Consider the following 24399-nt stretch of genomic DNA (forward strand, 5'->3'; position numbering starts at 1 on the left):
AGATATGAATACCACAGCCATGGATGATTTTTATTTTCCTTTGGAGAGAGCAGGGCTACAAGGTATATATGCCTGAGGTCAAGCTAAAAAAGAAATTGCAAATAGAGCAGTCAGAAATACGGCAGTCAGAAAGGTATAAGGAAGACCAGGAGTGTGGTGTCATACAAGTGCAATAAAATATTTCAAAACAAGGAAGCAGACAACTATTGAATGCTTTTGAAGGTTTTAGTAAGATAAAGACAGAAAAGTAATCACTGGGTTAGAAACATGCAGGACACCGGAAACTTTCACAAGTGCAACTACAGTATATACAAACGGTTTGCTAAAATAAATTCTACTGTAGCATTTATTACTAAGTGTGGTATGCAGACTGATGGCCCCCAAAATATATCCATGTCCTAGTCCATGAAACCTGTGAGAAACCTGTGAGAGGGACTTTGTGGATCTGATTAAATTAAGGATCTTGATCTGGGAATATTATCCAGGTAGGTTCACTGTAATCACAAATACTGTTAACTGAGAGGGGGTAGCAAAAGAGTCAAGAGATTTGAAGATGCTCTGCTGCTGGCTTTGAAGACAGAGGAAATCGGACCAACAGCCAAGAAATGCTGGTGGCCTCTAGAAGCGGGAAAAGGAGACAGATTCTCTCCTAGGGACTACAGAGGAATGCAACCCTGCCAACACCTTAGGTTTGGCCCAGTGAGACTCATTTCGGACTTCTGATCTCCTTTAAGATGAATTTGTGTTTTGTTTTTTTTCTTTCATTGGTTCTAGAGAGAAGAGAAAGGAGAGAGAAAGGGAAGCATCGATGTGAGAGAAACTTCGATCTGTTGCCTCCTGCTCAAGCCCTGACTGGGGACCAAACCCACAACCCAGGCATGTGCCCTGAATGGGAATTGAACCCGCAACCTCTTGGTTTGCAGGATGATGCTCCAGCAGAGCTACACCTGCCGGGGCTGAATTTGTGTTGTTTTAAGCCACACTTCTGTAATAATCTGTAACAGCAGCAATATAAAACACAAGATACCAAACACTAGTTCTCCCCACATCCTGCTTGGTGATCTGTATACTCAGCATACACAAGACTATGAAGAAAAACAAGATTACCCATTAAACTAGTAAAATCCCTAAAACATACCCTCTGTTGTTAAAACAAAACTAATAATTATAAGGAATTCTAGAAATCTAGCAAAAGCTGAAACCTAAAATGTCTTAACTGGGTAAACCCGTCCCTTCAACTGTGCTAAGAGCTTATCCAAGACATAAACCAGAGACCTGACCAACATGAACATTCTAGTTGCATAAGGTATATTATGACAGATCTTCATGGCCTGAAACTCAACTTACAAACTTAAAACAACTTTTACAGATTCTAAGCCATATGCCACCCAGTGATAGGTTCAGCATTTATCTGTATAGAGTTTTATGAAATCTAAGTAGAAGAAATTCCCTTGGGTCATAAATTTCATAAATACCAAGCAATCTCATGATTCCAATCTGGTGCATATAAATCTCAACCTCACTTACGGTAAGTAAGGCTCTATGACTAGAGTCTGGCCACCTGTGGCACATTGGTAATTCTGCTGCTAAAAAGCAGAGGGCCAGGTTTTCCCTACCGCAAACACCTCTTCGCCCTCTAAGGTCATCATGGCCTACAGTGCTCTCTTCTGGCTACCACAGATTTTCAAAAACTCACACTCTTGTGGGTTATTTCTTTTAAAGGAAAGTGATCAAGGGCCATTCACAAGATGTATAGGAGAGAAAAAAACAATTTGGCAGAAATGTTATTCGTTGTTTGAAAATATTTCCAAAGCACTAGTTTCAATATGCCCTCCATATTTTAAAAACTGAATACAAGTCTAAACTCAGTTGATCCATTTTATTGAAAGGTTGGTAACAGGCTTTTTGAATGCCATCTGAACTTAAAGGATACAGTAAACTAAACATTGCAAGTCTACAGTTATCCCATTTTTATAAAATCTTTGCTATCTATGCCTATATACACATAGGGATGCAGTAATGTGCATGAATGTTCACGGAATTTTAATAGATTTTGGGGGTGGTGGGATTTTGAGTGATTTTTTTGCAATCCTTCTGCTAATTCCGAGAGGGTTTTTTTCTTGTAACTGGGCATGTATCATTTAAATAAGTCATTATTCTGAAAGGGCTTTTTTTTGTTTTTTATTTTAAGGCAAGGCAAGCACTTCTATCCAGTCTAAAAAGGAAGGAGGTAAATGCAACCCAAGTAAATTTCAAAAATTCAGTACAATAGAATTTCAAAATTAGGAAACAATGTTTACTGCAGATTCTTTTAATCAGACTGTTTTGTTACAGTTATGATATAGGTGATTTCCACTTACAAAACTCATATTTATCAATTTTCCCAAGAAACACTGTTTTGTTTTAGAGGCATTTTATTTAGACATTAACAAAAACAATTAGATGTTCAGAAGCAGTATACAATGAACGAGAGATCAAACTAGTATTCCCTCTTTACACTGAAAGCAAAAAAAAAAAAAAAAAAAAAAAAGGCTTTCTGCTTTAAGGGAAAAGTCAGAAAAATAGGACAATATATTTTTTTCCCACCATATCATCATCAACAGCTACAAGAACCTAATTGTAATAAGAGAAACTGAATCTTGGTTTTCACGTATTCATTAAAAAGACATACACCTTCCAACTATAAGAACATAACTCCATTTGCTTTCACTGGGCACTCTTGCATTTTCACTTACAGACACCACCAGGTTACGTCGAGCACTGGAGCTAATCCCTCTATATACCTCATTATTTACTGCTCCATGTTTGTCTTAAGCAGAGACCAACTCTAGAAGGTTGATGCTTTTCTCTGCCTGCCTGTTTTAGTCCGTAAATTGTATACTATTTGTAGCATATGCATGATATTCAGGCCTTCACTTCAGGAGTTGAGCTATAGATGGAATCTGAATTCTCTGAAGCGATTTCTTCTACAATTACAAAACAAAACAAAAAAAGTCACATTAGTCAACTTTATCAAGGAAAGAAGGAAATATACATTTCTGTGTAATGAAGGAATTAAAAGGATTTTTGAGGTTTTGCGGGTGTTTTTTTTAGTGTTCTGGCGAGAGGAAGCAAAAGAGAGTAAGTGTACATGCCAATAATGATTCATACCATTGAAAAAGCAATGAAGAAAGAGATCGTATGTTTTACCAGTTAACACTTTTACACCGCAACTTAACCTCCCCGGGGCCCACCTTCTTGGCTAAATCTCCAATGACTCCATCACATCTTTGAAAGACCTGACTCCTCCTTTACTTGAATCCCAAACAATATGATATAATCAGGGCATATATAATTTGTTATGGGAAAGAGCACTTAAGTTTATAGTAAGTGCTTCATCAATATTAAATAACTACAACTGTAACAATTTGTTTATTTTAGCGTAAGACTCGTAAGTTAGACTCTAAGTTCAATAAGAATAAACACAGGAAATCAGCTGTTCCATAAGACATCACTGTGCCTACTACTGGGCAGTAGGTGTTAATATTTGTTACAGAAATGTGTACATATGGATATATATTTAAATTTTCCATTATTTAAGTATTTCCATATTTAATAAATTTCCTCTGTCAATAAGTAAAACTCACTTAACACTTCAATTTTAAGTCCCATAGGATTCTACAAAAGTTATTTCATTAGTATTTACCTAGCTCCTCTTCCGTTGTCTCTGGAAAACTGATCTTTGGCTTGGCCAGCTCACCACTATCTTCTTCTATGAAAAGACAAGCAATGGATTGCATTACAGTATTACCAATAATAGAAGTTATTTTATCAGCAAGAAAAGCAAGCCAAGATTATTCCAAGCAATGAGATACAACACAATAGGAAAAACTCCTTTTTTTAGTAATAGAAATAGTGTGTCTTTGCTTAAAAATTACTTTTAGGTTCAAACAACTATGTTGGGACCAATCTAACTACTTTTATTAAAAATATGTGTACTGTATTAATAAGGTACTCAGAGATTAAATATATTTACTTATAAATTCCTCATATTGCCCTCTTTTGAATTCGGTCCATTCCACTCACCAAATCACCGAGTGCAAAAACACAGAAATAGAATAGATTATATACAAAAATGTAAACAAAGAATACAGTAGCCGATTTTTAATCACAGGCTTCCCTTTGCATAAGCTATATTATATAATTTAAAATCTCTAAGAGACAGAAATATTGAGATAACATTAATGATAAAAAAATGACATAAAATTATAAAGTTTAATTTGATAACTCTGAACAAAAATTCTTACCGGGAAGCACACATTTCCAAAGGCCGTATGTTTTTCCTACTACAGTTTGCCATAGTCTCAAAGTTCCATCTTCAGAACCACTGGCATAGAGTTCTCCATCAGGACTAAATCTCACGCAGTGAATTGGACCGAAGTGTCCTTTGTAGGATTCTAAAAGAGGAGTAGGAAATGGTACATCATGTCTACCATTCATCAATAAGATTATCCAATTCTAGCACACATTCTGGTTTCAGATAGTCTCACTTTCAAAACAAAAACAAAAAACAAACAAAAAAACCAAGGCTTCATGTCCCCATAAGGATGAAGGAAAGGAGTGAATGAAAACCTCCCTAAATTCTACAGAAAGTAAATTTAAAGTCTATCAGTTCAATTCCAAATTTCATATCCTAAACTCAGTGCCTATCTAGCAGGGAACCAAGTCTTCATTATGACTATAGAGAGCCACTAGATGGAGCTCGTTTACACACTTTCTCTTAATTTCCTACCACTGGTCATTCTGTCACAGAACACTGAGATAAAAGATCAATAATGATCCTTATTTTAATCTATGAAATTTAATGAGAAAATGCATAGATTAGCAGTGGTGGTCTGTTTAAATATCTTTATTTACAACTTTTCTCATTTATTTTGTAATGCCTCACCACCTTACTAGTTTTCAAAGCTCTTTACTGGACCAATGTTCCATCTGTTTCCACGTCTATTCAACTCAAAGAATCTCAAGCACCATCTTCCCCCATCTCTGTCCTATCAGAGACTATCATGAGAGTATTTATCACAAGTAAAAATTATCATGCAAGTAGAAAGAATAAGAGGTTTCAGAATGTGAATGGCTGGGCCCAAGGTCTGGTATTTACTAACTGTACCTCAGATATCAGGCAAATAATTTCCTTCTCTTTTTCAAAGCGAACGATACTAGTGGCCAAAGCATTCTAAAACTCTGAAACTGCACACTAAATAAAAATTAAAAAGAAACTCTTACTTAAAAATTACTTATATTCAAGCAATAAAGAGTGAACCATAAGCAATTAAAATAGATTTTATATGGCCCATTAGCCAAGGTTCCACTTATCCAATCCAAATCCATCAGCCTTCTCAAGGAAACAAAACAAAATTGTCTTTTACTTCTGGTCAAGATGGCTACAGAGGCAGGCAGGACTCTCCTCTTCAAACGACCAAATCAAAATTACAACTGAAATGTGGAACCACCATCACTCAGAGCTGTCAGAAACTGAGTTAAATGGTAGTCTGACAGCTACAGAAATAAAGAAACCACATCCATTCCAGACAGGTAGGAGGGTTGCAGATGCAGACCAAGCTGGTTCTTCACCCACGCGTAGTGAATAAAAATTCGGGAGGGTATCTTGGAAGCAAGGAGTCCCGGCCCCATTCCAGGCCCCCAAGCCCAGGGTTCCAGTGCCAGGAAGATAAGTCCTCATAGCTTCTGGCTGCAAAAACCGGCAGAGATTGAGTCGGTGGAAGAAATTTCTGGAGCCCCAAGCAATTCCTCCTAAAGAACGCACACAAAGACTCACTTGCTCAGACTCACTCCCTCTGAGCTCCAGCACCAGGGTAGTTGCTTAAAAGGCACCAGTGGAATAAAGGGAGAAACTGAAGTGTCTGGCATGAAGGTAAGCAGAGGCCATTATCCCATTTGTAAACCCTCTGTCCAACAGAGCCAGCAGGCTGGTGCCATATCTGAAACTCCATCAACCTGGCTAACACCGTTTGACCTGGCTGGGAGGTGCCCAAAGACTGCCCAACCCAACCTACAGGCTCACCCAATCTGCTTTTCCATATGAATGGCTGGTCTTGGCTCACGCGTCACAACTTCCTAAATCCTCTCCAACAAGCAACAGCTGGCTTCAGTGAGCCCCCAGCCCCTGTACCTCTTGCCCAGTGGCCCCAGGCCTGGCACTAGCAACAGCTAGCCTAGATTCACAGCTTGGCTGCCCTTGGGAATCTCTAAGCCCAGCACAAGCAGCAGCCATCTCAGACTGCCTCATAGCTCAGGCAGGGCGGCCCTGGGCAAAACACAGGTGGGGGATGACCTTGGCCTGCACCACCCAGGAAACCCCAGGACCAGCACACCCAGTGGACAGCTTCAGACCACGTCAGAACACCACCACCCTGCCCCTGCACAGCTGACCTTCCACGGAGGGTGGAGGTTGGTGATATGTGGTCACAGACAGTCCTACAGCCAGTCCTTGCAACTGACTGACCTCAGTAAATCCCTCCCACTGATCTACCAAAAGCAACCAAGGCTCAACTACAAGAGGAGGGAGTACTCATCCCACAAAAAAGGTACACCTTGTGTACCCAGCTTGGGTGATAGGGGAGGCTGTGCCACTGGACCCGACAGGACACCTACATTAGGCCACACTACCAAGACAGAGTCAAAGCAGCTCTACCTAATACATAGAAACAAACACAAGGAGACTGCCAAAATGAGGAGACAAAGGAAATGTGGCCCAAATGAACGAACATATCAAAACTCCAGAAAAAGAGCTAAACAAAATGGAGATAAGCAATCTATCAGATGCAGAGTTCAAAACGCTGGTTATAAAGATGCTCAAGGAACTTAGTTAGGACCTCAGCAGCATAAAAAAGATCCAGCCAGAAACGAAGGATACACTTAACTGAAATAAAGAACAATTTACTGAAATAAAGAAACAACGATAGAGTGAATGAAGGTGAGAATCAGATCAATGATTTGGAACATAAGGAAGCAAAAAACAACCAATCAGAACAGCAATAAGAAAAAAAAAATCCAAAAAAATAAGGACAGTGTAAGCAGCCTCTGGGACAACTTCAGGCATTCCAATATGCGCATCATAAGGGTGCCAGAAGAAGTGAAACAGCAAGAAGTTAGGAATCTATTTGAATAAATTAAAGAAAACTCCCCTAATTCGGTGAAGGAAATAGACATGCAAGTCCAAGAAGCACAGAGAGTCCAAAACAAGATGGATGCAAAGAGGCCCACTCCAAGACACATCATAATTAAAATGCCAAAGGTTAAAGATAAAAAGAGAGAATCTAAAAGCAGCAAGAGAAAAGCGGTTAGTTAAGTTCCCATAAGTCTGTCAGCTGATTTCTAAAAGAAACTTTACCGGCTAGAAGGACTTGGCAAGAAATACTCAAAGTCATGAAAAGCAAGGACCTACCGCCAAGATTGCTCCCCAGCAAAGCTATCATTTAGAATCAAAGGGCAGATAAAGATCTTCCCAGACAAGAAAAAACTAAAGGAGTTCATCATCACCAAACCATTATTGTAAGAAATGTTAAAGGTACATACTTAAAAAACAGATCGAAACTGTGAACAACAAAATGGCAAAGAATACAAATCTATCAACAATTTCATCTAAAAAAAACCTAACTAAGCAAACAAGAACAGAGACAGAATCATGGATATGGAGAGCGTTCTGATGGTTGCCAGGTGGGAGGGGGCTGTGGGGGAATGGGTGAAGAGGTGAGGGGATTAAGAAGTGCAAATAGGTAGTTACAGATTAATCATGGGGATTCAAAGCACAGCATAGGAAATGGAGCAGCCAAAGAACGTATGCGCATGGCCAACCCAAGGACATGAACAATGGTCGGGGGGAATGCCTGAGGGAGTGAGGGGTGCTGGGTGGGAGGACTAGAGGGGAAAGTCAGGACAACTGTAACAGCATCATCGATAAAAATAAATAAATAAGTTTTAAAAAATCGTTTTTTCTTCTTTATTATTTTAACAAGCCTAGTTCACTGGCTGGTCAAGCAGGATAGCTAGAAATAAAGTAGAAGCTTATAGACAAAAAAAAAAAAAAAAAGTATAAAAACTAAATACATTAGTTCAAAAAGCAAAAACTATTTGGGACGGTTAAAGTAAAGCCTTTGGGAAGGTTAAAATACCTAGTCCACCAGATAAATGTAAAGTTACGATGAGCATTAACTTCAAATTAATCTTACATGCCTTTCCCTTTCCTTTATTAAGAACTATTATCATGAAAATAGAAGCAAAAGTCAAGACTCCTAAAAAAATAAAATAAAAACAAACCAAAAACCCCACCCCCTCCAATTCAAATCCCCAAGGTATCCATACAATAGGCTACAGCTGTTTCCACACCTCCCTCCCCCAATTTACTAGAGAATCTTAGGGATTCCTACGTTGGCAAAGAGGGGGGGGAGCTAGGCAGACAGGCTACCTACCTGCACTGTACTTTAGAACAAATCTCCTTGTATCTGTTTAGTATGACTTTGACATAAGCTTGCCCCTCCAATAAATACACTACACTATTTTATAAAATGTCAGAATACAAAAAAACCTAAGTTAAAAGGAAAAGGTAAATTGAATTCAGCATACTTTAAGTTCTATAAACATCTCTACACAAAATGGATAAAAATCCTTGACTTTTTCACTTGGAGGTTACAAGCTTGTACTTAGCCGAAAAATTTGCTGGGGTGTTAATTACTAAAACCTAACATTTGATAAAGGTAACTATATTATTTTAAGGGAGGAAAAAGAGGACAACTCACCTAATTCTTCTCCACTATTATAATCATACTTATAAAGTTTAAAATCTTCACCACCTGCAACAAGAAATTCTTTCTCAGGATGAAGAGATGCAGAATTGATGGTTGCAGGAGCTTCAAAGGATTTAATTGGGTCCAAGCTGGGAAAAAAATTATATAAGTACTTTTAAATTTTGAATATTGCATAAATAATACAAGGAAATAATTAGTTATGTTTAACTGGTCCTAAATTTTGAAACCCAACAAACATGTAAATATTCACCTAGTCAAGTACAGCAATGTTAAAAAACAAAAACAAACAAAAAAATCTCTCAGTATTAGCAAAAAAAGTTCATAAGGATACTATGCCCAAGTGGAGTTCATCCCAGAATACAGAGGCATTTCAATAGAGGCAGATCCACATTTTGTGCAGTGGATGTCTTCCCGGAAAGGTGTGTGCTGGCTAATTAAAGCAGTATTAATATATTGGGATTTTTTTTTTTGCTTTGAAAAAATTTTAATTCAGTATTGCTTGGTTTTTCCATGGCAGACATACACTATCTTTGTAAACAGAAAATGTTTTTACAGTAACTAATGATATTAAAGCATCATTTATACATTATTCTCAATTGCTGAGAATTTATAAAGCTTCTGCAACAGGATAAACCTTCAATCCCATAAAATATAAACTGCTTAAATTGGCTCAGTTTTTACTATCAGGCAATAAAAGAACAACTAAATCTGAGACTACAGCTATGAAATAAAATTCAATCCATAACAACAGCTTCACCTGAATATCAATGACTTTGGATACTGGTTCTAGTCCAACCCTAAAAATCATGAAGTCCTCCAATACAAAACATTAGTGCATTCCAGCTCCTAAACGCCGCCATCCTATTCCCATCACCACACACTACAAAGCATGAAAAGTAAAGTTAGTCATGACTTATGTGGCATCACTGAAGAGAACTTTCCAGCTCAAATGTTAGAATATTTAATAGACCAGCAAACGCCGGCCACCAGACTATGACTTTGGGCAATAGTCTAACGCAGGACTGCATGTTGCCCATAGCCAGGAGTGAGCAATTAACAGAGCTGTACAATATAATGTCTTTGGGCAATATTATTCCATTTTTACCAATTCACTAGGTGTGCATTGGTTCCTTTACGTTCCTAATTGCTCTCACTTAAAATCTTAAAGTTGGCCCTTTACACAAAAGTTTCGGACTGCTGATCAGAGCAAAATGTAGTATAATCTTTAAGGAAATTAAGTAACCTGTATACTAAGAACTTTAAATATATTCCTATCCTCTGAACTCTTATTTACAGAATTTTTTTGTAAGGAAACAGAGAGGCACCCTAACACTCACTGCAATGTTATAATAGGGAAATTGTCACACAATCTAGTGCAACCTATAATGCAATGTACTGAGTAAAACTGTTTTCCACGATTTTTTCCACAAATTTTTAATGGTCAAGAATATTTTTTTTTAAATATACTCATTAGGGTTCCAGGAACCAAAGTGGGGGTCGGGAACCCCACAAATAAACATACATATATAACAACAACAAAAAAAAAGACTGGCAAAAAAAAATAGAGCTACCATTAATATTCTGCAATCTGTGGTTGTAGCACTGTGGGTAAATTTTTTTAAATTATATTTTCCATATTTTGAAGAACACTTACTATATTTATAGTCACAAAAATTAAGCCTGTTTAAAAAAAAATCATTAAGTCTACACATACTTGGGAACAGGGGAAAAAAATGATTTATCCAAAATTTTAAGGGAAAACAGGAGAATCACAATCATGGTGGTTTTATGTAGTAATGAAAAACATTAATTACAGTACCAGTCCAGTGATCCTTTAAAGAAAAATAATTTCAAAGCTGTTAAACTGCACCAGTAAATATCCTAAATATCTGAAAATTAATTTGATTCACCTCTCTGATTAAAGTATACCAAATTCTTTATAAACACATTATTAATGGTATGGAAACGTTTCTCTCCGATTTACATAGCAGCAATTTTCAACTGGTGTGCCACCAAGAATTTTTAAAACATGCAATACCTGATTATTTAGTCAGGGGCACTGACCTATCTTCCCTTAGACTGTCAAATAAAAAATGACAACAGCCAATATAACAATAGATGTTCGATGTAAATAAATCAAAATTATACCTATTTTTTTGTCAGATCAGCAAAAAATATATTTTTGGTGTGCCGCAGATTCTCAGTAATTAATTTACCACAGTTACATAGTACAGGCCAACATCTGCCTTTTAAAGACTTTAATATCTTTTCATATATGCCTTCTAATTTTAAATATTCTAGGTTGTCCTTTCTTACCAAAAAAGAAAATGAAGGTATTTCTTTGACATACCTTACTGCACTATGAAAAGCAATAGATCGTCCATAAGTTATTACCAAAATCTCTCCCTCAGGAATATATTCCATACTGCTAACAGACATATTAAAATTTAGAGATTTCACTTCTGTCATTGTAGCGTGATCCCAAAGGCTGCAAAAAAGAAAGAAAATATGGTGGTATTTGCTCATTTAAAAAGCTTGAATCCTAATTACACCTGCAGATTAACCAAGAATCACAACTGTAAAACAATCTGCATTCCAACTCATAAATTACAGATACACAAAGAAGTTCTGGGTTCCTATACAAGGTCAAATTACTGTTTGCTTGTCAGTAAAGTCAAACTTAATATTTAAATACACTTCCCAAACAATTTTAACAAAACTATGTTATTAAGACCCGTAGGCCCCAATCTAATTAACTTCAGTGGTGCTCTTCTTTAAATAATGGTTCTTACATTTTGGTGAATCTGGTGATGGCTACATATCTAACTATGTATCTTTCCACAAAAAAATATATCTTTTTTTTTTAATACAAAATTGTGTATAGAATTTCGGGTATTTCATGGACTCCCTATAATCAGCCAATCCCTGACGCAGGTAAAGAGCACCTGCATATAAGGTGTTTGTCATTTTAACTAAGTGTCTTGTAAATTCTACTTTGTTTATTATAGTTAAATGGATAACTCCAGAAGAACGTGACCTATGTACTGAAGTTTTAATGTTTAGAGACAATACTTCCTACATGAGAGTTATAAAAAAATATTTAAAATATAAGCTCTAAGGTCAAATATTTTTCAAACTTTAAATTACTAAAGAAAAATTACTTACCGGACAGTTTTATCATCAGCTGAAAGAATCTGTTTATCCTCACTGCACCACAGGGCCTTTTTAATACCAGAGGTATGGCCACTGATTTCCTTAGGTTCTAAAAATATTGAAATATTTTTGTTAATATTTGATCTCCAAAACTGAGCAATATGGGAAGAATTTAATATGTAAAAAGAAAAAAAAAACACACACTTTAAATTACACCACAACTTTATAAAGCTCAGCACAATTCAAACTTGCTGTTTATGTAGAATACATTCTATTTTTCTATATTAGAACAAAAAATTTTCTGCATGACAAAGAACCCAAGAACTATGATTCTGTATGCAGCAAAAATAAATACACCACTCCTTTTAGGCTACTTTTCTGGTATCAGAAGCTTATTGTAGCACAATAAAATAAAATAACTAATGTGGCATAATTTCCTACCACGGACCAAGGAACAAGACAGCCTGAGTTAATCCTAGTACTATCACTAATACTGGGACCTTCATCCAAGCCACTGTTATGAGTAACAGACAAAAAGGAGGTGGGGAGGGGGAGAGTGTAGAGGTTAGGAGAAAAGGATAATGAAAGGCAATGCAGTATTCTCAATATGGGGGGGGGGGGCAAGACTAGGTTTACAGTTGTGAGTGCATGAAACAGGAATTTATTCTTGTAATATTATTAATTATCATCCATACTTTTGCCCCACCTGCAATACTATTCTACACTACTTTGACTTTGGGCAAGTTACTTAACCTTTTGAAGACTACATTTCTTCAACAATAAAATAGATTAACAATAATTCCTACACCTCATAGTCTGAATTTAAGCATCAAATTAAAAATATACATCTAAACTGTTTAACCAGGTCTCTGACATACAATAAAAGCTCAGTTAACCTACTATTTCTATTGCCAGTAGAATGGAAGAACCCCTTTCAAAAAGCAGCTTTGAGAAAGGCAAAGAAGATTAAAAAAATGACCCCCCCATCCTGAATTAACTTGTTAAGTCAGACAGGTACCTTTTGCTACTTTTTGGCATAAAGTTGTCAAAGAGATTAAAGAGAAAAATTCTTCATAATGTAGAATCATCTAGTTTGTTTTCTCACCTTAGAAATGCTTTTAGAAAAGGTACCTTGAGAATAATTGTTTAATTTCCAGGGTAGCTTTGACTTTTTTACAAACTTCCAAATTTCATTTGTGAATAAACAATAAATGCCCATGATACAATATTTAAGATAACAACTAATAAATAACAAATACAACAAAATTCTGTTTATCGTATTTTGGTAGCTTATAAAATATGTTATTATGTGGCCAGGAACACATTAAAATACTACAAAACAGAGGTGAGTATCTGGGCTAGGGAAGAAAAGGTGTTTTATAACTTCTGTATGAGTAGAGAATTCATAAAGGAAATGAAAAGATTTCACTGCCCAAAATTTTTAAATGTGTTTATCATAAACCTTATTAACAAAATTTAAAAGCAAATGACAAATCAGACTACAATAAAGAGCCTTTAAAATCAGTAAGAAAAAGATGAACATCACAACGATAAATGGACAAAGGGCATGAACAGGTAGTAAGTTCACAAATGAAGAAATACATCACAATGGGATTCAACAGTATTTTAACCTCAAATTATTTTTAAAGGTTCACAATACAAAAGAATCATTTTTCTTCTATTAAATTGGCAAAGATAAAATTAGTTATCAGTGTTTGCTAGAATAAATCAGCTACAAATATGTTTTTTATTTTGCTGGAGGGAACTTTGGTAATATCTTTCAATGGCTTTCAAGTGTAGCTCCTTTTATCCCAGCAATTCTATTTCTGTATAGTTACCCTACAGAAACAACTGTGGAAATATATGTAACAATAAGGAGGTTAAGCATAATACTGCTTACATTTAAAATTTGTAAATAGCCCAAATAGGCTATGATAAGAGATTGGTTAATTCACTTATTCATAGGGAGACATTAAAGACTTCTCCTGAATAACTAATATATTCACATGGTTCAAAAAACTAAATATATGTACACACAGAATTCTCACCCTTCTCGCCTAATATAGATAACTATTCTCTCTTACCAGAAGGTAGTAACACTGTTATTTACCTTTAAAGATTAAACTTAACATAAGAAAATTTATCAGTATAAATTTTTGAGCTATAAGAAGGCTACACATGTATATTATAGTAAATAACTCAATATTCAGAAATATATCTGCACAGAAAAAGGGACTGAAAAAATATGAACCAAAAACTAAATACATAAATAACAATTAATACTGGGTAATAGATTACATTTTCATTTTTTCCCCCCCATATGAACATTAATTAATTAGGAAAAATCATTTAAATTAAAAGAAAATAAAACCATAAACACATATAAATTATGCTTACCTGCTTCTGGTTTGTTCAAGTCATATATGCGTAACAGTTTATCCTGTCCCCCAGTTAACAAGTAATTACTATCCTGAAAACACAAACAAGCAAAATGTTACTAGATTAACCATTTTAATGGCTGTATCTCTTTGAAACTTCAACACCAAATAAAATCCACATAAAGCTCACATGTCACATAGAGATACAGGCCAGTAACTTCTGAGAAGATACCATACAGCATTTATCTGTGTCATAGCACCAAAGCCCTTTACACTTAAATTCACTCCATCTTCTCTGACCCGGCTCCCCACCTCCCTTAGTAGCAGTTCTCCGGTGATCTCAAATTTACCCTCTCCCTTCTGAAAGTAGTTGGGAAACATTAACTTGGCATTTCAGATGTTTGTCGCTATTGACGGGGGAGCGATACAAGAGTTCCTGGGCGTTTTAAAAGCCTCCTATATCATTAATCAAGAAAAAGTATAATTTGTATAGCTTAACCTACAATCAAATCAAATATGCACCCAAAATCCCCCCCCAACCAAATATAAACCAAATATACAAATAACAATTTAACTCCTTAAAAAAAATTCCATTTTCTGATACCTGTGTAAAATCTACAGACTTGACGATGTGTTTATGAGCCAAGGTCATCAGTTCATCTCCTGAGACAGCATCCCACACTTTGCTAAAAATGGAAAGTAAAATTAAAAAATAAATATAACAGTAATTTTGATGATTAATTACCAAATAACTTAGGTGAAATGTTACATAAATACATTATAAGTCTCCATATTTCTAATAGCCCTCTACTGCTAAAAGTTCATTTGATAAAATACTTAAATAAGTTTAAAGGAAATTTCTGTGTAAAAGCAATATAACCAATCTAATTGTGACAGCAGAAAAGATCTATAAATTTGAGTAAATGCAATCCATGAACTAACACATCCTTACTTTTATTTTAGCCTATAGCCATAATATTTTAGAAACACTGCAAAGCATTTTAACCAATTTTTAATTTCACCTTTCCAATTTGTTCTCTGTACTCTCATGTATATGCAAAAAAAAAAAGAAATTCTTAAAAAGACTTACAGAATAAAAGGCCCTGATACAGGTTACGTAAAACTTTAAATCAACACAATAGAAAATATTCTCCCCATCTCTTCCTCAAGGTTGACTTTCAAATTCTCAAAGTCCTAGTCCCATTAACTTCCTCCCAAAGTACCAGCCTTTCTTTCATTATATAATGCTAATATTGAGGATTTTTAATCTCTACTGCACGCTTCTCTAATCCATCCCAACCAAAAATATATATGGTTGTGTCTATAAACATGTATTACGTCTGTATATGTCAGGGAATAAAGGTTAAATAATACTTTACAAAAATACTGTAAGGGGTTACTGCCAAATAAAAATGCTTAAAATATGCATACAAGGAAGAGAACTGTGAAAGAGTAAACAGCTACGCTCCATAAAGTCTTCCACTTTATTATAACTGACATTTATTTCCAGGAATAAAGAGAGAAATAAATAGTAGAGAAAAAAAGAAAAGTGAAGAGTATGTTTTCTTCATTTACTCAATAAACACACAATAAATATATCAAGTATGTATTTTATGTCATTCTAGACTTAGTGCTAGGGCACAAAAGGGATAAAAGAAATGATCTGAAGAAAGTTCCTGCCTTAGTAGAGCTTTAGCTGAGGAGAAAGACACCCATTAAATAACACAAATAAATATAATTAAAATTCAAACTTATGTGACTATAAACACAGGGAAAAAAAACACTATTAATTATACCGGAAATTCTGGAAAATCTAATCAACGGAAGCCAACAGTCTCAAAGAGCAAGTAGAAATACACCAGGAAAAAAAAAAAGGAATATTGTAGACAAGCATTAATAGCATGTACAAGGGTAAAACAGATGAATGACCATTCAACAGTAATAAATACTAATGATATAAAATAAATCTTACCTATTACATATTTGAGTCATGGGTGGTTAAATACATACATTCTGGGAGAAATAAAGTCAACTATGAGTAGTAAATTCTCAAGAATTCATTTCTCTCTGCAAAGGAAACCGCCAATCTCTCCCATTTCCAATTCAGTTCTGGCCCAGACCTACTTTCCTGACTCATTTTGTATTGCTTTTCTGATCTGGCCGTTCCAGATTATAAACTATCCCTGAAACAAGCCGTGTATTTTTTCCCTATTTTTTGTAGAAATTGCCCTCAGCTATCCAAAGTTCTACTCATTCTCGGGGCTCATTTCAAATGATGTACTTTTATGAAACTTTTCATTTATCTCGCCTCCAGTAACCATCCCTATCTTTTCTTCCACAAAGCTCAGCTAATACTGGTTATGCGACTAACTTTGCTTTTTTGCTTTTATTTTTAGCATATGTTTACTCTTGATCATAAGGAAATCAGTGACAAGATTTCACAAAGATTAGGATTCCAGACTGGTGGAATGACAGAAGGTGTCAAAAGTGAGGAAAATAACAAATATACCTGAAACTTAGTTATTCACATGAAGCCAAGTCTCAAAGAAACTCTGGGCAATGTCCTTTGAAATATTTTCAAATATATTCAATAATCTTCAAAATCGCCTTAAAATCTTAAGATCCTGCTTAAACCATGTCCATTCACTCATGAAGAAGGAACTGGCATGAGCAAAGCAGCAGCATCCAGGGGGGCAATGCATCTAGTCTTTTTCCTCCTATTTAGTAACACTACTAAACCCGAGGTCGACACTCTGAGAGTATGTTCTAATCACTTGTAATAACTTTGGCATATTTCCATTATCACAGTAAGAGTCTGAAAAAGGGCTTAGAGTCCTCAAAAGAAACTGGGATAACCTGCCTCCTAATGTATTTTTCAATCTTCAGGCAATAAAGTGGTACTAACTAGCTGGCTGCAGAATGCAAATCAAGACAATGAAGCCATCTTCACTAATATCCTTTCACCTGAGGTAGCATTTATTTTACGCACAACCCATGAAGTACTCATCATCTTCCTACACTACTGAATTGATACCTCTTATAGCCTCAGTTTCTTGCACACAGTGCTACCTGTTGGACATTTCGTATTCTGAGAATGGACTTACCACAAGTCTCAAAGGAGGGGCTCCTTAACTTCTTCAAAGCCTGAACAAAACAAACTATTTTGGCGGGGGGGTGGAGGGACGCCTATCTTAACATGCTGACCAAGTCATCAAAAAGGAGATATCACCTTGATTTATTGAGAACATTATTCAGAGAAAAATTAGATCTTTCCATTGACTTTTATTAAAAAAAAATGGTGATCATACACTTTGGTTATGTATAATATAATAGCTTCCCGGGCCCAACCCCAGGTCTACTTAAACGCTCTCTTGGAGACGAGCACAGGAATCTTCTCTGTTTGGCACTCTCTCCAGATGACTTTGATGAGAGGAAAATGGAGGCGCTGAGAGGATCATGGTAAGTAATGTTAACATTAGCTTTGTAAATTAAAAGATAATATATAAAGATGGTGTTTCAGGGATAACGTACTCATGCCCTGACTTGACTGCCCAAATTATCTCAAAATAGCCTTCTAAATTGACCCACAAATAGGCTCTGCTGAATATATTTTCTTCCACAAGAAACAGGCATAAATGTCACCTCTGAGGGGCATGACATTACTGAATTTTCTGAGAAACTAAGAATGAGAAGGGAAAAAAGAAGTTTCTAAGAATGATTTATACCAACTAAAATTAATCGGGGAAGTTGAGGAAGCAAGCTATTCTTTAGCTGGATCAAGCTCCGTAGCAGAAAGGCCCAGACAAGTCACTAGAAGAGGAGAATGCAGACAATGAATGCACACACTCCCACACCTCACAGGCACAGAAAAAATAAGGAGTCAGTCTCCACTACTGTTTATGTAGCACCTACGAGGTAACAGAAACTACGCTAGACTCCAGGGATATAAGTGAAGAAAGATCTCTGCAATTCTTCCCATAACAGCATTTGTCTTACAACCATTTTATAGGTACAAAAAACAAGCATAAGAAACATCCCATGATCAAACTGGAAATACAAAGTATGGCTAGCACGTGAACTCAGCCACACCTAATGCAAAGGCTCACATATTTCCCACTGCATCGTGGTACTTAAATGCCTTAACTGAGGGAGAAAAGTAGTATTCCTCCTTGATATTTGTATCTACTCTAAATTCTCTGAATGAAACCAAAAGGTTTCATGGTCTCAGTCATATAAATTACAAACCATACATATTTTGATCTAGTGGGGGGTGCTGGCAATTATTGTTTCCTTACACATGTAACACTTATACTGCTATTAGGTTTTAGGCAATATTCTAAATATTAGGGGCATATAAACTTACTTACTGTTTACATTCAATATATAAAGTAAGCACTATTACTATTCTCATTTCTACAGATGATGAAACTGAGAAAAAGAGAGGTTAAAGTAAGTTCCCAAGGTCATGTGGCTCTTCAATGATGGAGCCAGAATTTAAGTACAGAATTCAAGTCTAAACTAGCATCCATGCCTTTAATTCCATTTTTTAATATAGATGTAGACTTGCAATGTTAAGAAAGCACAAAAATAACACTGAATACCTATCCAAAGGCATATCTTCAAGTGTATGGTTTTGGCTTTTAACGCTCTGTAAGTGACCTAACCAAAGATAACTGTTCCTCTGGCAGCAAGACGAAATCCTGAATACTCTTCTCAAGATTTTGTTAAGTATCTGAAGTACCATTTTCAAACCTTTTTCTCTCTCCATTTCAGAGTAATTATCACATGAATAGTGCTTTCTATTTAATGTCCTTTATTTCTTTCCTGAGGACTGGCATTACAGTTTGGCCAAATGTACAAACTGAGAATCTTCACAGGTTTTAGAAACAGGCATCCTTCCTAACAATAGTGTGCACAGGTCCCTTAAAGATCAGAGCAAGTCCTGGCCTGGTAGGTCCCTGCATGCCAAGGTTGTAGGTTGGATCCCTGGTGAGGGCACATACAAGAATCAGACAACGAATGCATAAATATGTGAAACAACCAATGGATGTTTCTCCCCCTCCCTTCCCTTCTCTCTAAAAAAAAAAAATCAATTAAAAAATTTAAAAAATAAAAATGATCACAGCAAGACCATCAAGCAGGAGGCAATGAAGTGTTTTGTTCTTGTAATTAACATTGTTAGGGCCAGATAACACAGAATTGAAGTTAATAAAAATGGATCTTTCTGGAACTGCAATTCAAAGAGTTTGTCTCTTTTAGTGCGAATGCTGATAGTGTCTAAATCTTGTCATATTTATATCAATAACTTAATTATACTTCACTTAAAACACCATTTTACTAAATATTAACTTAGCACTACTTGACCAAGACCTAGTTTCTGTAATGGCATTTTTAAAATCCACTTACCAAGTATTTGAAATCTAGAGTTATTAATCCCAATCTTCTATTATAAAATCAATGACATTCATTCCCAATGACAATGTTATGTTCCAGAAGCAAAACCACGATCTGTAATTCATCCGTCGTTTATTCTTCTACTTTAGAAAATTTCCTCAAATTAGTTATTCAGCAAACATTAAGTACTGAATAAGATAGGGATACAAAAAACCCAAGACATGGCCCCTGACCTCAAGAAACAACAACACATAGACCACTTAAGTACTATAAAAATGTCAGAAGGTCTAACACCAGAGATGGTGTGAGCACAAAAGAGGAAACAAGACACCCTCACCTTCCAGCACTCCATCAGTCTTCCTGGTCTGAGCATCCTTTTTATTTCCTATTTTGACCTCCATAATTAACAATCAAAGGAATGTGTCACATTATAAGCATGCATACTAATATCTAAAGCAACATTTGACCTGAAGCTTCTGGCATTAAAAGACTTATATAAAACCAAGCAGTTCCTTATTTTATCAATATTGCATACACTCACAACAGGGCACAGCATGAAGCCTTATTGTGGTTATGAATAACCACATAATATTCACTGAAGACACAGTAAAAAAGTTCAGACAAAAAATGGTCACTTTTCTTATTAATCTCTCAGCATCTCAAATTTAACTCCATGTAAGCAGCTTGATCTCCCTCTCCCTATTTAAAAATTTTAACTTATTTTAAAATTTTATTGGGTTGGGGGAAAAGTCCGTTTAGTTTTTTCTGTAAAATAAAAGACATGTCTTTAATTTTCACCAATAACTTTATTGACTTGGATATTTTGAGTATATTGGCTATCTCCCACGTGGTGTAACACTGATTGTTCTCAATTAGTCTTTTTTTAAAATTTAATCTTTTCAATTAATGTCTTGATTTGATCGCTATCAACTTCAACTGGTCTACCAACTCTGGAGCATCCATGGAGCACTGTCCAGGGAGAAATCTCCAACATGAAACTTCGCAAATCGCTTTTGACACTTTCGATCAGTCACAGCACCTTCTCCATACACTACAAAAATCCTTTTTTGTGTGTGTGTGTTTCAATTTCATTTTTATCTTTCTTGAAATAATGAAGCAATTATTCCAAAAATATTGCATATTTCTTTCCATCTTCAATATTAAAATGACTACACAAAAAATTCTCCAATTTTGGTAATGCACGCAGATATGACAGCTGTCACAATACAAAGCTGATTCAAATGACATTAAAGACAACTAAGTGCTCAATACAGCCATCTTACAGAAAAAACCAAACAAACTTTTTGGCCAACCCAATAACAAGAGTAAAATTCCCTTTGTGGTACAGAAGTCTCTGAGTTTCGACAAATGCACAATCATGTACCCACCACCACAATCAATTTGTCTTTATTTTCCATAATAAACTTGGTATGTTAATTTGCTTAACACAAAGGAGCAACATATTTACATTTGCTCTTCAGTGTGAAATTGGCTTGGGGGGGGCGGGGCGGAAACAAACACAGAACCACTTTTATTCTCCAGACTCTTTTAAGTCTAATAAAGTCTGTTACATGTGCAACAGCTCTTAACATTGCCTTCACTAGTTTAAACATTTAGGTGCCTGCTAAGTCACAAACACAGTTAGGAACTAGAGATGACAAGATTATATAAAATATGATACATGCCGTAAAGAGGAAAGTGAGTTACTTCAAGTCACTCTAATAACATATACAAAAGTCAAAAAATCAAAATAGGTTAAGGTGTATTCTGGCAACAAGGAGTATTACTAGACTGTAGGGCACATGATGTGCAGTGCCTGATGATGCTGATGAACTAGGATGAGGCCAGATTTTAAAATGTCAGTAACTGAAGTCTAACTTCTAGGCCAGTGGTTCTAAGGCAGCACATCAGATTCACTAAGAACAATTTTCGGGAAGAAAAACAAACATGCTTGGCACTACACTGCAGACCAAATCAGAATTTCTTGGATACACACATCTGGATATTTTCAATCGTCCTCGGATTATTCTACTGTACACCCAAGGTCATGAACCACTGAAACAGCAGAGGAAAGACAGGAAGAGTACTAGCTAGAGAAATGACATGACGAAATTTGCTCTTAGGAAGAAAACTGGCAGCACTATGGAAGATGACTAGACCGAGGGAGACCAGTGGCAGGGACCTGAACTAAAGCAGTGGTAGAGGCATAAGAAACACTGCAGTCAAGAAACATTCTGCTGGTACAATCAACAAGATGAAGAAATCTGGATGCCAAGGAAAAATTAAGAACTTTAAAAACTTATAAAATGAAGAGTAATTCAGTCGGGGAGCTTCCAATATGTCTAGAGCCAGTTAACAAAAATTGACAGTGAGACTTCGCTAAAATATTTGGGGTCATCAACTCTCTAGAAAGTCACAGGAGTCTATCTGTCACTCAGGAAGCACATGTGGAGCAGCATTTCTAAACAAGACCACCAACATTCACTATCTGGAGCGCCTGTTAATAATGTGGATTCCTGGGTCCCCATCCAGAAATGCAGAGTAAGTCACTTCAGTTTGAAAATTTTGAGAACCACTGATGAGAAAACAGCAGACAGGACCAGGGTGGAATTTTGGTGAGAACAAACATCATTTGTTGTGTGTGGTACTGAATCAGAATTTTATGAATAACTGGGATTGAAGCTTGATTATTTCAGAACACAACCCACAAACACCTCCAAAGCTGGCCATTTTGGCTATACTTACGCTGTGAAATCTGCAGCTGCTGTAGCTGCTTTGGTGGCATCCTTATTCAATGTTGCACCCCAAACAGCACCCTTATGACCCAAAAAAGTTCCAATCCAGTCTCCTGTATCCCCCTGGCGTAGCATAGGTTTACCATCTAAAAAAATTTAAGAAGATATGTGATTTAGAAGTTCAGATTATTTGAAATCTTAGATTTAAATATAAAATAGTCATGTTCAATAACAAGTGGAAAATTGCATTTTCTATCTTACTATACTCACTGAGATTAAGGAACATCTAGAAATAAATTAACTTACACTTAACTACAGGGTGGGGCAACAGTAGGTTACAAGTTGTTAGTATGCAAAATACCACAGTAATTAGTAAGCAATAATACAAGAATAAACTATGTCTCATACTTTTTTCTTTCAAAAGTAAACCTCCTTTTGTCCTACCCTGTATATATAAGTTAACTAAATAAACTAACTTAATTAACTGAGGAACTGAGCTCTCTAGGAAGCATTGGTAATTCGCTGGGAAGAATACCGAGCTAAATCAAAATCCAGAACTGGGTCTTATTATGGACAAACCTGTTAACCTAAATCTCAATGTCCACTTGAAAAATGGGGCTAATACCACAAAGGAATATCCAATGAAGTAATGGGGGTGACAGGTCTTTGTAAAATAAGATAAGGTATTACTAAGTCTGGCCTAGCTTTTCCATTCCCCAAACCTTAAAAAGATATTTACAGTTTGCCGGGCCGGGCGTCTTGACAAGTGAGCAGTCCCGCTTTTCCAGAAATAGCAATAAAAGTAAAATGAGAAGCCTTAGTTGGAGACAATCCTTGGCCTTGTTAGAGGCGTCAGAGAAGCTTTTCTTGGCTCCAGCGGGGAATCCCAAACACTACTCCGGCCCTGATCTCCAAGGCTGGCATCCTCACAACCCCTTGGGCACGGGGGTGCGTTGGCCTCACTCCCTTTCGGCCCAGTCCTAGCCCCCTGGACACCCGGAGCAGTGGCCCTGCTTACCTTTGCACGCGCTGATTAAGAAATAGCCATAAGGCGTGATACCACTGAAGGCCAAATCAACCACAGGCCGCGTGTGGCCGGAGCAGGTGAGTGGAGTCTGCCTCATGGCCATGGCGGCAGCGAACCCAGCAAGTGGGATGGGGAACCGAGGGTCGTCTTGTTCTTCTCTCCTTAACTGCAGTGCCTCCGGCTCCTTAAGGCCCCCTCCCTGACACTGGGGCTGGGGCTGGGCCGGGAAAAGGAAAAGGAGGCCAATCCCGAGGTCAGGAAAGGTTTAGGGATGGGTCAGGGAGTCTGCGACCGGCGACAGACAGCCGCCGAGGGAGGGAGAGGGAGGGAAGAGGGAGGAAAGTAGGGGAAGGGGAGACGCAGAGAACCGGTGGCCAGGACCCCCACCGTCCACACAGCCACCGGCAGGAAATGACGACTCCAAAGACGCTAAGCGTCCGCTGGAAGTGACGACTAGGTAGGAAGGCGGGCTTGCCCTGTAGAAAAGGAGCGAGTAGGACAGCAGCGCGCAGGCGCGAGTTCAGCGCCCGTAGGGCACGTGACGCCGGCCCGGCGCCGGTTTGATTGGCGCTTGGGGGCGCTCCAGGCTATTCAGCGAAGTCCCTCTTGCTGAGCCCCAGATAGTGTTGCACTGCCTGAGCAGAGTTTGCCTCGTGCTGTTGTTCTGCTCTTCTCAGACCATGTACCTGGTGGATCTTGTGGATTACCTCTGAGTATCTGAACATACAGAGAGTAAAAATCAGAGTTGTTTTCAGTGGCGACCCAAACCAGCAAACAACATCTAAGAACTTTAAATTTTTATTAACAACTATATAGGTAACTCCTCTGGTATTGGTTAAAGTAAGGCCCTCAAGAAAGGAAATTTCCCCAGCCACTCCTTCTGTTATGTAGCATTCCTGTCTTGC

General features: G+C 36.9%; 1 protein-coding gene across 1 annotated transcript; it reads right to left on the minus strand.

The window, feature by feature from the left end:
* Positions 1 to 1904: 1904 nt before the first annotated feature.
* Positions 1905 to 23922, minus strand: STRAP (serine/threonine kinase receptor associated protein). Its single transcript, XM_054591393.1, has 10 exons — positions 23486 to 23922; positions 22478 to 22613; positions 14943 to 15024; positions 14358 to 14430; positions 11973 to 12069; positions 11158 to 11295; positions 8799 to 8935; positions 4287 to 4436; positions 3686 to 3751; positions 1905 to 2966 (listed from the first exon to the last, which is right to left on the minus strand). The coding sequence occupies exons 1-10, from the start codon at positions 23595 to 23597 to the stop codon at positions 2905 to 2907; spliced, it is 1053 nt and encodes a 350-aa protein (XP_054447368.1). The 5' UTR covers positions 23598 to 23922; the 3' UTR covers positions 1905 to 2904.
* Positions 23923 to 24399: the final 477 nt, after the last annotated feature.

This window comes from Pteronotus mesoamericanus, unplaced genomic scaffold (genome assembly GCF_021234165.1).
Source record: "Pteronotus mesoamericanus isolate MK-2021 breed Mesoamerican mustached bat unplaced genomic scaffold, CSHL_Meso_final scaffold_21, whole genome shotgun sequence".
Taxonomy (NCBI): domain Eukaryota; kingdom Metazoa; phylum Chordata; class Mammalia; order Chiroptera; family Mormoopidae; genus Pteronotus; species Pteronotus mesoamericanus.

What these genes read in the sequence shown, in the direction of transcription:
- STRAP (XM_054591393.1), bottom strand. Translation starts at nt 23,597, where the DNA reads ATGGCCATGAGGCAGACTCCACTCACCTGCTCCGGCCACACGCGGCCT. An exon ending in GCAGCTGCAGATTTCACAGC is followed by an intron (nt 15,025 to 22,477) that starts GTAAGTATAGCC and finishes TTCCATTTTTAG; the next exon opens with CAAAGTGTGGGATGCTGTCT. An exon ending in GCTTTTCATAGTGCAGTAAG is followed by an intron (nt 8,936 to 11,157) that starts GTATGTCAAAGA and finishes TTTTTTTCCCAG; the next exon opens with CTTGGACCCAATTAAATCCT.